Source organism: Drosophila tropicalis, unplaced genomic scaffold, assembly GCF_018151085.1.
Source record: "Drosophila tropicalis isolate 14030-0801.00 unplaced genomic scaffold, ASM1815108v1 contig_859, whole genome shotgun sequence".
Classification (NCBI taxonomy): domain Eukaryota; kingdom Metazoa; phylum Arthropoda; class Insecta; order Diptera; family Drosophilidae; genus Drosophila; species Drosophila tropicalis.
In genome coordinates this window covers 3,187,896-3,200,957 of record NW_027173353.1, presented here as the reverse complement: position 1 = coordinate 3,200,957, position 13,062 = coordinate 3,187,896, and the positions used below count along the sequence as shown (strand labels likewise).

The 13,062-nt window shown below is 37.6% G+C and overlaps 2 protein-coding genes across 2 annotated transcripts; both read right to left on the bottom strand.

The window, feature by feature from the left end:
* Positions 1–4,550: 4,550 nt before the first annotated feature.
* On the bottom strand, positions 4,551–8,400 carry LOC137583161 (prolyl 4-hydroxylase subunit alpha-2-like). The gene is made up of 8 exons (XM_068298075.1): positions 8,160–8,400; positions 7,949–8,100; positions 7,742–7,892; positions 7,487–7,680; positions 6,785–7,428; positions 6,567–6,735; positions 6,387–6,497; positions 4,551–4,952 (listed from the first exon to the last, which is right to left on the bottom strand). Exons 1-7 carry the CDS (start codon positions 8,267–8,269, stop codon positions 6,430–6,432), a joined length of 1,488 nt encoding a protein of 495 aa, XP_068154176.1. The 5' UTR covers positions 8,270–8,400; the 3' UTR covers positions 4,551–4,952; positions 6,387–6,429.
* Positions 8,401–8,432: 32 nt separating this feature from the next.
* Positions 8,433–12,685, bottom strand: LOC137582074 (uncharacterized). Its single transcript, XM_068296503.1, has 13 exons — positions 12,415–12,685; positions 12,064–12,357; positions 11,807–12,006; positions 11,193–11,746; positions 11,082–11,129; positions 10,903–11,028; positions 10,373–10,581; positions 10,162–10,313; positions 9,956–10,106; positions 9,701–9,894; positions 9,002–9,642; positions 8,773–8,941; positions 8,433–8,718 (listed from the first exon to the last, which is right to left on the bottom strand). Exons 1-13 carry the CDS (start codon positions 12,567–12,569, stop codon positions 8,642–8,644), a joined length of 2,970 nt encoding a protein of 989 aa, XP_068152604.1. The 5' UTR covers positions 12,570–12,685; the 3' UTR covers positions 8,433–8,641.
* Positions 12,686–13,062: the final 377 nt, after the last annotated feature.

Genomic DNA, 13,062 nt, shown 5'->3' with positions numbered 1-13,062 from the left:
AGCTGCAGCCACCGAAATGCCATGAAGAAAAAGGAAAACCCGGTTCCAATCAGTCGACCTCTGCTCTGTGTCTGGGCTGACAATTGGCCATGACGCGACTCTCGCAACCCCGCAGGCAAACGGCAAGCGCGACGTGCTCCAACTGCAACTGTTTACAAATTTTTTGACGCAGTTTTTTGCCACCAACAACATACACAAAAAAAATACAAATGGTTCACTTTCCCCTGCATTGCCATTCCAAGCCATGGCACAAACCATACCATTGCATTGCAATTGCAAATAAATCATGTGTGAAGGTGTCCTTAGCCACCGCAGGCAATCTGCGCCACTGACAGTTTTAATGCCGAATGAAGTCCTGTTTCGCTCCTGTGCTTCTCGCACTTGTGGCATATGTGTGACGTTTCAATATCCTGTTGCGTGATTTTTATTTTCATATTTTTGCTTTTTCTTGTGTTTTTGTTTATGTTGATTTTTGTATGTGCGTGTGAGGGCGTGCCCCTTGCTACGTGAAAAGTCGCAAGTCACAAATCAAAATGCCTGTCATTGTTTGGTTTACTTGTTCCTGTTGTTTTTCCTACATTTAGGCCTTTGAGCTGTCTACTTAGGAGTCTGGGTCTAGAAGCCACGAGGGGGGAGGACTTGGAGAAAAAGAAGCATTTTGCCAATAAATCAAAACTTGATTTTTATCCCATTTTTGTGTTAGTTGTTGATTTTGTAATTTATGTCACGGTGTGCTACACAGAGAGATAGAGCAGTAAATATACAAGCAAAGATGGGCAAAGAGGGAAGAAGATGCTAAACGGAAACAAAAAATACATACATACATAGATATATGTTGAATTCTAATGTACATTTAAGTGAACAAATTATTATTCTACTTACGATTGTGTTTTGCTGGTATTAATTCTTAATTTCCATTTATTAGAAGGTAATTTGCCAATCAAAGATTTATAGAGGAAATATCATCAAAATTGGATCTATTTTGGTATTTATCGAAATGCGATGCGAGATTTTTAAGTAATCTCCTCTTTTTTTGTGATTTAACTCTTTTGAAGTTCACTTGGAATGATATTCCAATGTTTTGATATACATTTTCTCTTACAATCCTCTGATTGCCTACTCTAAGCTGTCCAAGTTAAAATTGTAATATCCATTTAGTGCTAACAACAAGAAGAAGAGGAAAAACTGATTGAAACTTTTCCAATACCATTTACCATAATTCTACTTTGCACATTGACACCTAACCAAAAGTCGTTCAATAAGAAGTTCAAAGACAAGTGCTAAGAAAAAAAAGAAGAACAAATTGGTTTGGGTTCCAAAGAGCTGAGTAACAGTAAAAAGAAAAATTATAAAAAGCACTCGAAACACAAGACAAAAAAAAAAAAAAAAAAATGAAGAAGAAAAAGAAGCACATTTTGGACATGAACATGGACACTTAACTGACAATGTCTGACCTTTTCAGCAAACCAAGAACAACGCAACGGGCAACGGGCAACGAAAAGTAAAAGCAAATTTAAACAATATATAGAAGAAATAACTAAAATTGATGTATGTATGTACATATGTGTGTGTGTGAGTATGTAGCAAATACAAATGTGCCCAATAGAGTGGTGGGTGGAGGAGGAGAAGGAGGTGGCAAGAGTAAGAACATTGCATAGGAAGTCAGTCTGTAAAAGGGATGATGACCAAACGAACCCAAAGTGAAATGCTTACGTGATGTTCAAGTTTTTTGCCAAGACATGTGAAGGTCGATGGGGTGATGGGGCGGGTGGGGGGTAGAAACACAGACAAGTCAAGTCAAGTCAGCGCATTGTTGCATACGCAAAGAAGGGAGAAACTGAACTGAAGACATGGCGCCTTTTGTGTCACAGTCACACACACACACAGACAGGAGTTGCCAACAACCGCAATCGGAGTGTCAAACTTTAAACTGTCAAAAGTTGCCAACCTTTCCCCCTCACTCGTTTCTTGTTTCTGCAGTATCTTGTCTGCGCCCAATCTACGTGAGCTGAACACAGTTGTCGTCAAGTCAACAGCTGCTGCTGCTGATGCTGCCACCAGCTTGGTCTGCCTTGTGGCACACGCCTTAGTTCAATATTGAAACAACTTTTTAGTCAATCTCCGTCTTGCCACCAACAACTTGATGATTAAAAGCGCCATTTAAAGCCAAGACAACATATGTATGCCCGGAAATGAGTCAAAAGAGCCATGATGTCGAGTTGTAAGGGAATTGCAGCTCAATGATATCCCGAAAAGGGGCAAAAACCGCAAGCTGCAGTTGCAGTTGCAGCAGACAATACACAGTTGCCCCATTTTGTAGAGGTCTACCTATGTGTTCAGTCCATGCGTGTGTGTGTGTGTGTGTGTAGGCAGTTCGGTCACAAATTGCCTCCCCGAAATGTCGAAATGACAAGCAAACAACAGATGCCCCTGCAAGTATGCTACAATAAACTGCAGCCTGTGTGTACAGTGTTAACTATGCAAAGGAAAATGGTCCTCTTTGAAAAAGTAACAACTCTTTTTAAATAATCTGAATTAAAATAAAAATATTCACTTAAAAAGTAGTTGTATATCTTAGCTCTAACATTTCAAAAGATGAAAAGAGACAGTAAACTGCACATAGCTAGGTTTTACTGTAGAAGAGGGGTGAGTGTGGGTGAGAATGTGAGTTTCTGTCCATGTACTACGGTTGTTGCGTGTTTACGCAACGTAACCAAAGTCAAAACCTCGATTAGGATTCAATCTGCTGCGGGGCTACTCGCAACGTTGTTTGTCCTTGTTCCTGCTTCTGATGCTGCTGATGCTGTTCTTGGTGTTGTTGTTATTGCCTGCCCCGCAGGTCAGAAGCAAAGTCAAACCGATTAAAACGCAAACATTCACACACACACACGCACACGCACGCACACTCACACACATTCACACTCTATGGATGCCAGCTTAATTGTCCTGACCCGCTGAAAGTGCTTTTGTGTCCATATAGGTATTCTTCAAGGGGCAATTAACTGCTAAGCTTCCAATGCAAAACAACAACAACAAGTAAGAGAAAAACAAAAAACAATAAAAAATGTGGCCAACGGGGAGAAAAACAAAACAAAAATATAGTTCTTTCAGAGTGCGTGAACGTGTGTGTGTGTGTGTCCTGCTGCTTGCATAGATTAGATTTTTAGTCGTAGCCCCCGTCTTCCTGCCATGACCGCGACTCGATTGCATGGGCAAAATATTTGCTCTGGCAACGGCAACAGCAGCTGCCACACCAAAAAGGGACCACAGCCAGTGGCCATAAAACAGCCATTAACGCCAGGAGTCGAAACTGGTTTTTAAGCTTACATTCTTTTTTGTTTCTAAAAACAATTTTTAAAGTGTTTAAATTCGAAAAGACAAATTCTTTAGTTGACAGATTCAGTGGCAATTTGTCAAGGTACAAGGATTCAAATGAAGTCGATGGCAAAAGGAAATGAAGGCTTGCTAAAATCCTTAACACTAATTTGGTCTTTTTTGAGATTCCTTAGAAGAAAGTTGTATTCGATTTCTTAGAGCAAAATATGATTCTTAATGAGATTATTAAATAAAACAATAATTTTTAATAGATTGTGGCAAGTTACTCAAAATGTTTGCTTTTCAGTTTTTATGTTTTTAATAATTCCCATGACATGAATTATTAGATTAGATTCAAAAGTCATTCGGGTTTCGAATGCTTTGAGTTCTTAGAAAACTATTCGAAAATCGAACGTTTTTGGATTCTGTGAATTGTGATTAAATGGCGTCTTACAACTTAAAGGACATAGGATTCTAAAAAAGCGAGTTGTAGTTGACATTCACTGAATAGTATTCGATTTTTAATTTAAAATAGAACTGTATTAACTATAATAAGTATATGATTAAGAGCAAAGCTACAGATCTTTATTAATCGATTTCAGATTTAAGAATATCTAACTAATTGCTATATAAATGAACAAAAACAAAAAAAAAAATTGTTAATAATTAACTAAAAACTCAAATCAGGAGTGGAATGATAATAATATTAACCGCATTTAATTTCAAGTTAAAGATTTGGCAACTGATTCATTCTTAGTCTGTTCCTGTCCATCTGCAAGTGGGAGAGATGAGTAGATAGCGAACACGAAACCAATTTAAACTGGAAATAAAAAATAGTAGAAAAAAAAAAAAAAAGGTAGCCATGTCTGAAAAGTCCAAGGCAAAGAAAACAGCCACACCCATCTGCTTTAGCTTGTTCTTGGAAACTGCGGCAAATTAATTTCTCGAGTGTCTTCTGCAACAGCCCGCGGACATGGCCAAGTCCTTGAGACTCAAGGAATGCTGCAGTGCTGCTACGCACATCCTGGATGAAGGTGAAACTCAAGTTGTGGCTGTTGACAACCACAGAGTGAAGAGAGATAGATGCTGATTATGCTCAAGTGTTCATATTACCACTCCGAATCGAGCAAACAAACCATTTGTTTACCGAAATCTGCGGAAATCTCAATCTCAATCTCAATCTGCTTCTGCATATTGTTGTTTAAATAAAAATTTAAAGCAAATTGCTGCGCGGAAGTAAATCGTTTGTGGTGAATAAAAAATGTAAGCCAACAGCATATCAAATTACCCAAGCCAAGTGAGGCCAGACTAGGGCTCAGCGCCCGCACACGCATCCACTCCCACATTCACATCCACATCCAGGCGGGGCACGTCGAGATGACAAAGTGCCGTGTGGTGCAGGCAGGCCGATGGCAGGGGTGGGCGGTGGTAGGTGGAGTGTAACAAGGTGTAGCATAAGCAGCGGCAAAGTAAGTCAGCTTGTTGATAAGTGCCTGCCTTTTCAAGGGGGCTCAGTGGTATGTGGGATGATGGAACATTAAGGATGAATGGGATTGGGCTGCGTAGGATGCGGGACGCTTACGCTTACGATGCGGTTGACAGTTGACAGTCTTCGTTTTGCGCGTTTTGATGCGATGCTGAAAAATTGTTGCTAATTTTTTACCAGATTCATCCCAGGCTATATCGCATTTCACAGCGACTTAAGTGAAAATGGTTGGCATTTTAATTTTATTAGAAAAATGTTGAAATCTCCGCAAATACGGAATGTGAACATGAAACGGAATATACCTACAGATACTTAATAATAAATTTGATTTCCGTAGGATGGCCAAATGGTGAATGAAACGATTGACTAATTCCGAGATGAATGTGGAAAGCAGAGAAAATGATGGTATTACTCTACAATATAGGAATTTGGTTTATACTTCAGCTAATTCGATATCTGCCTGGCTTACATTCGTCTTAAATGTTCTTAAACGGTGAAAAGATCGAATCATATAATAGAATTTGTAAATTTATTTATTGGGCCTAAAATCTGAGCTTCTTTTAACCCCTTTTCGAAATGCACAAGTTGAAAGGTGCAAGGAAAATGTTCATTTAGCCCAAAACTCATTCGGAAGCTACCGTTCTTCCTGTGGGAGCAGGAATCATTGTTCATTGTCTTGCCAAGGCAGTCTGCAAAATCGCCCAACCATATTTCCCAATGCAATTTAAGGAGCCGCTAAAAAATGTTGCCCAACGACAACAACAAGAACATATAACTATGTATGTAGATCTATACAATATATAATCATACATCTATGTATATGTGTATATTTTGCACAATGTTTTCTTTCCCAAACACGAAAAGACACAGACAGACAGACAACAACAACAACAACAATAGCAGGAGACGAACGACTTGAGGGATTTTGCAGAAATGACATTTGGCTCCGCATGTGACAGGGCAACAGCAGCCGTTGGCATTGAAAAAAGCAATTTAAGTCAAGTACAGAAGGACACGCAACGTACACCCACAAAGACACTCAAACACACACTCACACCTACTCACATATAGGCAAAGGACATGCAATCAGGCAGAGGCACACGTATGCGAATTGCTCCTCATTCGCAGAATTCTATCTCCATCCGCTCACTTATCTTCATTTTGTTTATACATTTTGATATATTACCGCTGTTACCTTTCTTCGGCGGGCACTTCATTTGAATAGGTGAAATCAAGACAAATTGCCCGACAGCAATCAATCTTAGAAGAAAATTGCACAATCAAAGTGAAAATGAAATTTTAAGTCCATAGATAACTCGAGAAGGGCTTATTTAGGAGATAAATTTGGTAACATGAAAAAGCAATCACAGACAATGGAATGCAAAGAATTAAATAATTCTGTTTTAATAAAACAGAGCCAATTTGTAATTGGTGATAGATAAAGAGAATTAAAAATCAAAGTTTACACTTAATTCAAAAAGTCGATATAAGATTTGTATCCCTCATTGATGGATTGATGGATACTATTTCTCAAAATTTAGCTTATTTATCCTTTAGAGTAAAACAAAGATAACATAACACTTACCGGTTTGATTAAAGGAAACAACAGTCTTCCACTAATTGTAAGTTTACTTTCTGGGACGATAATTGGGCTTGATGAACATTTGATCGTACTCGTTTATCCAAGATGCCAGACCTTAAAAAACAAGCCAATAATTTAATCAAGCAAAATAGAATACACTTGAATATTATGTTCATTACGAACCCAGTTTTATGCCATCTACCACCGGGCATGCTCCATGCTCAGTGTTTTCATCGAAATCAAGTGACTCTCCATCGAGATTGTACCAAAAGAGTACCTTGCCCTTTTCGGCTGGAACTTTTAAATTGAGCGAAGGAAATACAGTGGCTCCGCCATGCTTTACAGTGTTGAGCTGCAAATAATTGATTAGAAAAGGGAATTTCATCGTTTGCAGAACTCACATAGAAGAAAACCGAGGCAAGGCGATCACCATATAATGCCGTTTGATCTATTGACATATTTAAATAGTCATAATGTGGTGTGTAGTGCCCACCAAAGCCATATCTGACCGCCTGAAAGCTATCAGCTTCATCTCCTTTGAGACCTGTTAGATCAGATACAAGGTTAATGATGCGATCGATAAGTTGAATGTTTTCTTTGGTGGGCGGAGACGCATTATTAGGGAACCAGGCACCATCGGCAGTACGGGCAGTGTCGTCATAATCATCGTCAGGGCCTATGGCGAATGTCTTCTTAAGCAAAGGCGCAATCAGGCGATCCAACTGCGCAATCTCCTCATCGGACAAAACATTGTGAAATGCCACTATATAAGGATCTAGGGATAATTCTTCCATACGGAAAGGAGCCAAACGTAAAAATGGCGTCGTTGTGGTATTATATCGACAATGAAGTCTCGTTGGTTTTGGTTTGTGTGAAGATTGACAAATCGCGTTGAATTCTTCTGGTAATAAAATCTCTGGACCAAACGTTTGTTGCTGATAACTATCGTCACCCACCAGTTGGAGTTGCTCAATTTTAATATCTATTTCTTTAGTAGTCATATTAACCTCTTTGCTTAAAACGTAGCGAGCTTCCGTTTCACTACCTGGAAATTAAATATTAATCTTCAGACAATGGAATAATGATCAGATACTTGTACTAACCCATTTCTAGAAAGCATCGGGCAAGCATTAAACTAACATCAGATCGCTTGTATTTAAATACACTGTTTATCTTCATATCGGAGGAATTCATCAAGGCCAAGGCCACAGTCAGCCATTGGCTGGCTTTTGAGTAATCTCCCAGACCAAAATGATGCGTGGCCATGACATAACAGTCCAATGATGAGAGCTTTGCACTAGTCAATGATGCCAGTTTATAAGAGACCTTCTTAATTGTTTTCTGTGATAGAAACTCACTCATACTGTACGCCATCTACCAGACCCTTCGCCAAATCGGAAGGTTTTACTCCGTAAGCAAGTTCAATGCGGTAGATAGCTTCTGTAGCAGCTGACAGATCCTTTGGTAGAGGTAATTCCGATAACTTCTCTTTCAGAAAATCAATTTGTTCTGGAAATTTCAAAAGTATAGTTAATGGAACTAAAAAATACAACCATAAAACAAACCTTGACCAACTCGATTTGCCATAAACTCCTCCACGAGACCCCAGTCTGAGTAAAGATGACGTACAAGTGGGAAACTATTCAAAGGATTGCCAAGATACTCCTCCTGCCTGCCCTCGGCTTCTATCAGTGGTTGGCGCATCTCATCGGCTAACCTTTTGTAATCAGAACAATAATTATTTCAAAATTTTGAATCAAACACCCCTTAATATACCTTTGTAGCGTATCAATTTTCTCCTGTAATTTGTTTGCATATCGTTCGAGATTCCCAATTAGTTCTAAATCAATCTCCAGCAATTTTTCTTTGTGGGTTGTCACACTCATATAGTTTATTTCCCATTGACTTGAAGTTATTTTAATGATAATTAGGATTATCAGAAACGTTCTAAATTGCAACATCGTCGTAGGAGAATGTAATCTTAACTGATGCAATTTTCCAACAAACATGGAATATTTTAAACTAATTACAGTGTGAAAATAATAATCGTTTACGAAGAGAATCAATTATTTAATATGTAATGCGAAAACAAAATCTTTCCTGTAGAAAAGTAACTCTTTCTATTACTACTTCTTCCATTTAATGAAGAGCAGTCCATAGTCCAAATAGTTATACAGTTGCTGAATTATTCAAATTATTTCAAATAGCACGTCTTTCTACATTAGGCTTGGTTTGATTAAGGTAAACAATAGTTTTTTTTAGTAAATTTGTTTTCTTTGACGATAGTTGGGCTTAATGAACATTTGGTCCCACTCGTTTATCCAAGATGCGAGAACTAAAAAAAAGATCAAGTATAGTAAACAAATTGAAGACTATGTTAATTACGAACTTAGTTTTATGCCATCTACCACCGGGCACACTCCATGCTCAGTGTTTTCATCGAAATCAAATGACTCTCCATCGAGATTGTACCAAAAGAGTACCTTGCCCTTTTCGGCTGGAACTTTTAAATTGAGTGAAGGAAATACAGTGGCTCCGCCATGTTTTACAGTGTTGAGCTGCAAATAATTGATTAGGAATTGCCTACAAGAGAAAATATCGTAATTTGCAGAACTTACATAGAACAATACTGTGGCAAGACGATCACCATTAACTTGTGTTTGATGTATGGACTCATTGAAATAATCATGATGTGGTGAGTAGTGTCCGCCAAAGCCATATCTTACGGCCTGAAAGCTAGAAGACAAATCCGCATTGAGACCTGTCAAATCAGACACAAAGTTAATGATGCGTTTGATAAGTGCATCATTTTCTTTGGTGGGCGGAGTCTCATCATTCGGAAACCACGCACTATCGACAGTTCGGACATCGTAATCGATATCGTCAGGAAGCAGGCGGACTGTCTTTTTAAGCAAAGGGGCACTCAAGCGGTCCACTTGTGCAAGTGTCTCATCGGACAGAACATTATGATATGCCACTATGTAAGGATCTAGGGATAATTCTTCCATACGGAAAGGAGCCAGACGTAAAAATGGCGTCGTTGTGGTATTATATCGACAATGAAGTCTTGTTGGTTTTGGTTTGTGTGAAGATTGACAAATCGCGTTAAATCCTTCTGGTAATAAATGGTCTGGGCCATATTTTTGTTGAAGATAACTATTGTCACCTACCAGTTGGAGTTGCTTAATTTTAATATCTATTTCTTTAGTAGTCATATTAACCTCTTTGCTTAAAACGTAGCGAGCTTCCGTTTCACTACCTGGAAATTAAATATTAATCTTTAGACAATGGAATAATGATCAGATACTTGTACTAACTCATTTCTAGAAAGCATCGGGCAAGCATTAAACTAACATCAGATCGCTTGTATTTAAATACACTGTTTATCTTCATATCGGAGGAATTCATCAAGGCCAAGGCCACAGTCAGCCATTGGCTGGCTTTTGAGTAATCTCCAAGACCAAAATGATGTGTGGCCATGACATAACAGTCTAATGATGAGAGCTTTGAACTAGTCAATGATGCCAGTTTATAAGAGACATTTTCAATTGTTTTCTGTGATAAAAACTCACTCATAATGTACGCCATCTATCAGACCCTTGGCCAAATCAGATGGTTTTACTCCATAAGCAAGTTCAATGCGGTAGATAGCTTCTGTAGCAGCTGACAGATCCTTTGGTAGTGGTAATTCCGATAGCTTCTCTTTCAGAAAATCAATTTGTTCTGGAAATTTCAACAGTATAGTTAATGGATCTAAAAATACAACCATAAAACAAACCTTGACCAACTCGATTTGCCATAAACTCCTCCACGAGATCCCAGTCTGAGTAAAGATGACGTACAAGTGGGAAACTATTCAAAGGATTGCCAAGATACTCCTCCTGCCTGCCCTCGGCTTCAATCAGTGGTTGGCGTATCTCATCGGCTAACCTTTTGTAATCAGAACAATAATTATTTCAAAATTTTGAATCGAATTCTCCTTAATATACCTTTGTAGCGTATCAATTTTCTCCTGTAATTTGTTTGCATATCGTTCGAGATTCCCAATTAGTTCTAAATCAATTTCCAGCAGTTTTTGTTTGTGTATTGGCAAAGTCATATAATTTATTTCCGAATGACTTAGACTCGTTTTAAAGATAATGAGGATTATTAGAAAACTCTTAAGTGGCAACATCGTGGTAGGAGAACCGAATCTTAACTGATGCAAATTTTCAAAAAACTATGGAGTTTTTAAAACTAATTGGAGTGTGAAAAAGTCAATTATTTACGGAAGGAATCCATTATAGAATGGGTAATGCGATAGGAAAATGTTTGCTATAGAAAAGTAAGTGTATTTATTAAATTTATGTGTTTAAATTTAAACGCACTCAGATATCAATTCAACAATTTGAATTCAATACTCGTCTTCCTCAATGTGGAAAAACTTTACGATCACTGCGGGCAAGAGATATGAGAAATTTATGAAAATCTTTTTAGTAAAGCGAATAATGAGATAATCACCTAGTCCCGAGCCAACTACATTTGGACAGATAATGTGTTCGAAATATCCCTCATTAAAGATTACCAACGCATCTCTTGAACGCGGATAGATCGTTATATCTTCATTGGGTATGGTAAGAGCTCCACCCACTTTGACATCATTGAGCTAGAAACCGAAGAAACTTCATCAAAGAAATATTCATTTATTTGACTACTTACGAAAATAATCACAGTGGCCTCAATATCTTCAAAATCTAGTTTGGCAAACTGCAAAATAAATAAAATTATGTGGTATATAAACAAAAAATTAAAAAAAAAAAAAACACAAACCTTTGGAGATGTCTTAAATAACTCAAAAAGCCTGACTGCATTATAAAGCTGATCATATCTTAAAACATGTAGATTCTTCATATCCTTAGTTAGCCCTGTCATATCCTTGGTAAGCTCATTAATGCGTTTTGTCACCATACTAAAACGATCTGAAATGGAACATCCTTTAAGGAGACCATTATTCATTTTAAATTTAGCATTCGAGGGACACTTGTTGAAGGCAGCTTTGATGTGAAGAATCTCGTGGGAGGAGATGATATCGTGGTACAGCATTGTATAGGGCTCTTCAATAACTTCTTCAAGCTTCAGGGGAGCCAATTCCAGAAAGGGAGATACCATGGTTGTATATTGACAGGATAGGTCGCTGCTGAGAGGAAAATTTTCTCGACATTGCCTCTGAAATGGGCTGACCTTTGCCTTAGGTACTGGCAGAGGCTTCTGTGGATCGTACAGTCCATGTAGTTCCAGTTCTCTTTGTTGCTGTAGCAAGTCCACATTGTATGGATCCAAATTAATAGCTGAATTCAATGCCTCTAATGCCTTCTCATGCCAATCTAGAACAATTATCTATTATTTGCTTCTCACAGGTGACAATATTTTAAAGGAATACCCACATAAGTTCTGAAATACTTTTGACTGCATTTGGTAAACCTTCCAACGAGGAACTCCTATCGTACTATATAGATCACTATATTCGGATGACGTGTAGTTATCCGCTGCAGCCGTTAACCATTTGGCTGCCTCAAAGTACTTATGTTGCTGGTACAATTCAATTCCAATGTGATAGCAGTCCAAGGGAGAAAGATACAATTCACTAGATTCATAATAAAAGGATTACTTTAAATTTCAATTAAACATAAATCAAGTTAACCTGTGAAATTCTTTCTGGTTGACCAAGAAACTTGGCTCATAATCGTAATACTTTGTTATGTTTTGTAGGGTTTTCACTGCCTTATTAAAAGCTTTGCCAGCAGGAGCCTTTGAGAGTAGTCTTTGTATATTCCTCACTTGTTCGGTGCCCACTTGTTCTTTCAGATATATTTGCCAATTGGTCCAATCGTGATGCATATGACGCATTAGTCTAAAGGCATTTAATGGATTTGATAAAAACAATTCGGGATCACTCGTAGCTTCCACCATATCTTTTTTATAGTCCACAAGAGCTCTAAGTAAAAGATTCTAATGTAAATTATATGTACATACTTTTAATTAGTTAACTTACGCATCGATATTATTAATTTTCTCTTCCAACTCTTTGGCATAACCCCGAAAGTTTTGCAACAGCTCATTCTCTATTCCAATCAGATTCTTTAAATTCTTTAAGCTGGCTGCTTGGATGGAGATGGCACCCAGTATCAAATAAAACGGGCAGAACATGACGTGGAAGGCAACTTAAAGCAACGGTAAAACTGTTTAGAAATCGACTGCACCGGACTGAGAGCTTGAACATTTTAATTTAAGGCATGACAAATTCCATTCAACTCGCTTTTTTAATTTGATTTGAAGTTTGTTATAGATTTAAAACATTCATATTTATGCACTAGATTTAACAAATTTGTTAAAGGTATTTTAAAGATTTTCATCTCAACTTTAGTAAATTTTTAACTTCAATTTCTTTAAACTTTAACGAAGTTGATTATAGATTTAAAACATTCATTTTTATGCAAATGTGTGCGTTCACTAGATTTAATAAATTTTTTAAATGTATTTTAAAGATTTTCATCTCAACTTTAGTAAATATTTAACTTCAATTTCTTTAAACTTAAACGGCAAAACAAACACAGTTCAAACAACGCACAAAAAACCAAGCGCCTGGCAACGCTATAATTCATTAAAAATAGCGTTAGCCAATTTTTCCACCTTCCAACAA

Excerpts from the sequence above, each read along its gene's own strand:
- LOC137583161 (XM_068298075.1), bottom strand. The coding sequence starts at position 8,269 with ATGAGTGTGACAACCCACAAAGAAAAATTGCTGGAGATTGATTTAGAA. Across the intron at positions 7,893-7,948 it reads GGCAAATCGAGTTGGTCAAG|AACAAATTGATTTTCTGAAA; the intron begins GTTTGTTTTATG and ends TGAAATTTCCAG. Across the intron at positions 7,681-7,741 it reads GTAGATGGCGTACAGTATGA|TGCAAAGCTCTCATCATTGG; the intron begins GTGAGTTTCTAT and ends ATCATTGACTAG.
- LOC137582074 (XM_068296503.1), bottom strand. The coding sequence starts at position 12,569 with ATGTTCTGCCCGTTTTATTTGATACTGGGTGCCATCTCCATCCAAGCA. Across the intron at positions 11,029-11,081 it reads AGGCCACTGTGATTATTTTC|CTCAATGATGTCAAAGTGGG; the intron begins GTAAGTAGTCAA and ends TTCGGTTTCTAG. Across the intron at positions 10,314-10,372 it reads AAAATTGATACGCTACAAAG|GTTAGCCGATGAGATACGCC; the intron begins GTATATTAAGGA and ends TGATTACAAAAG.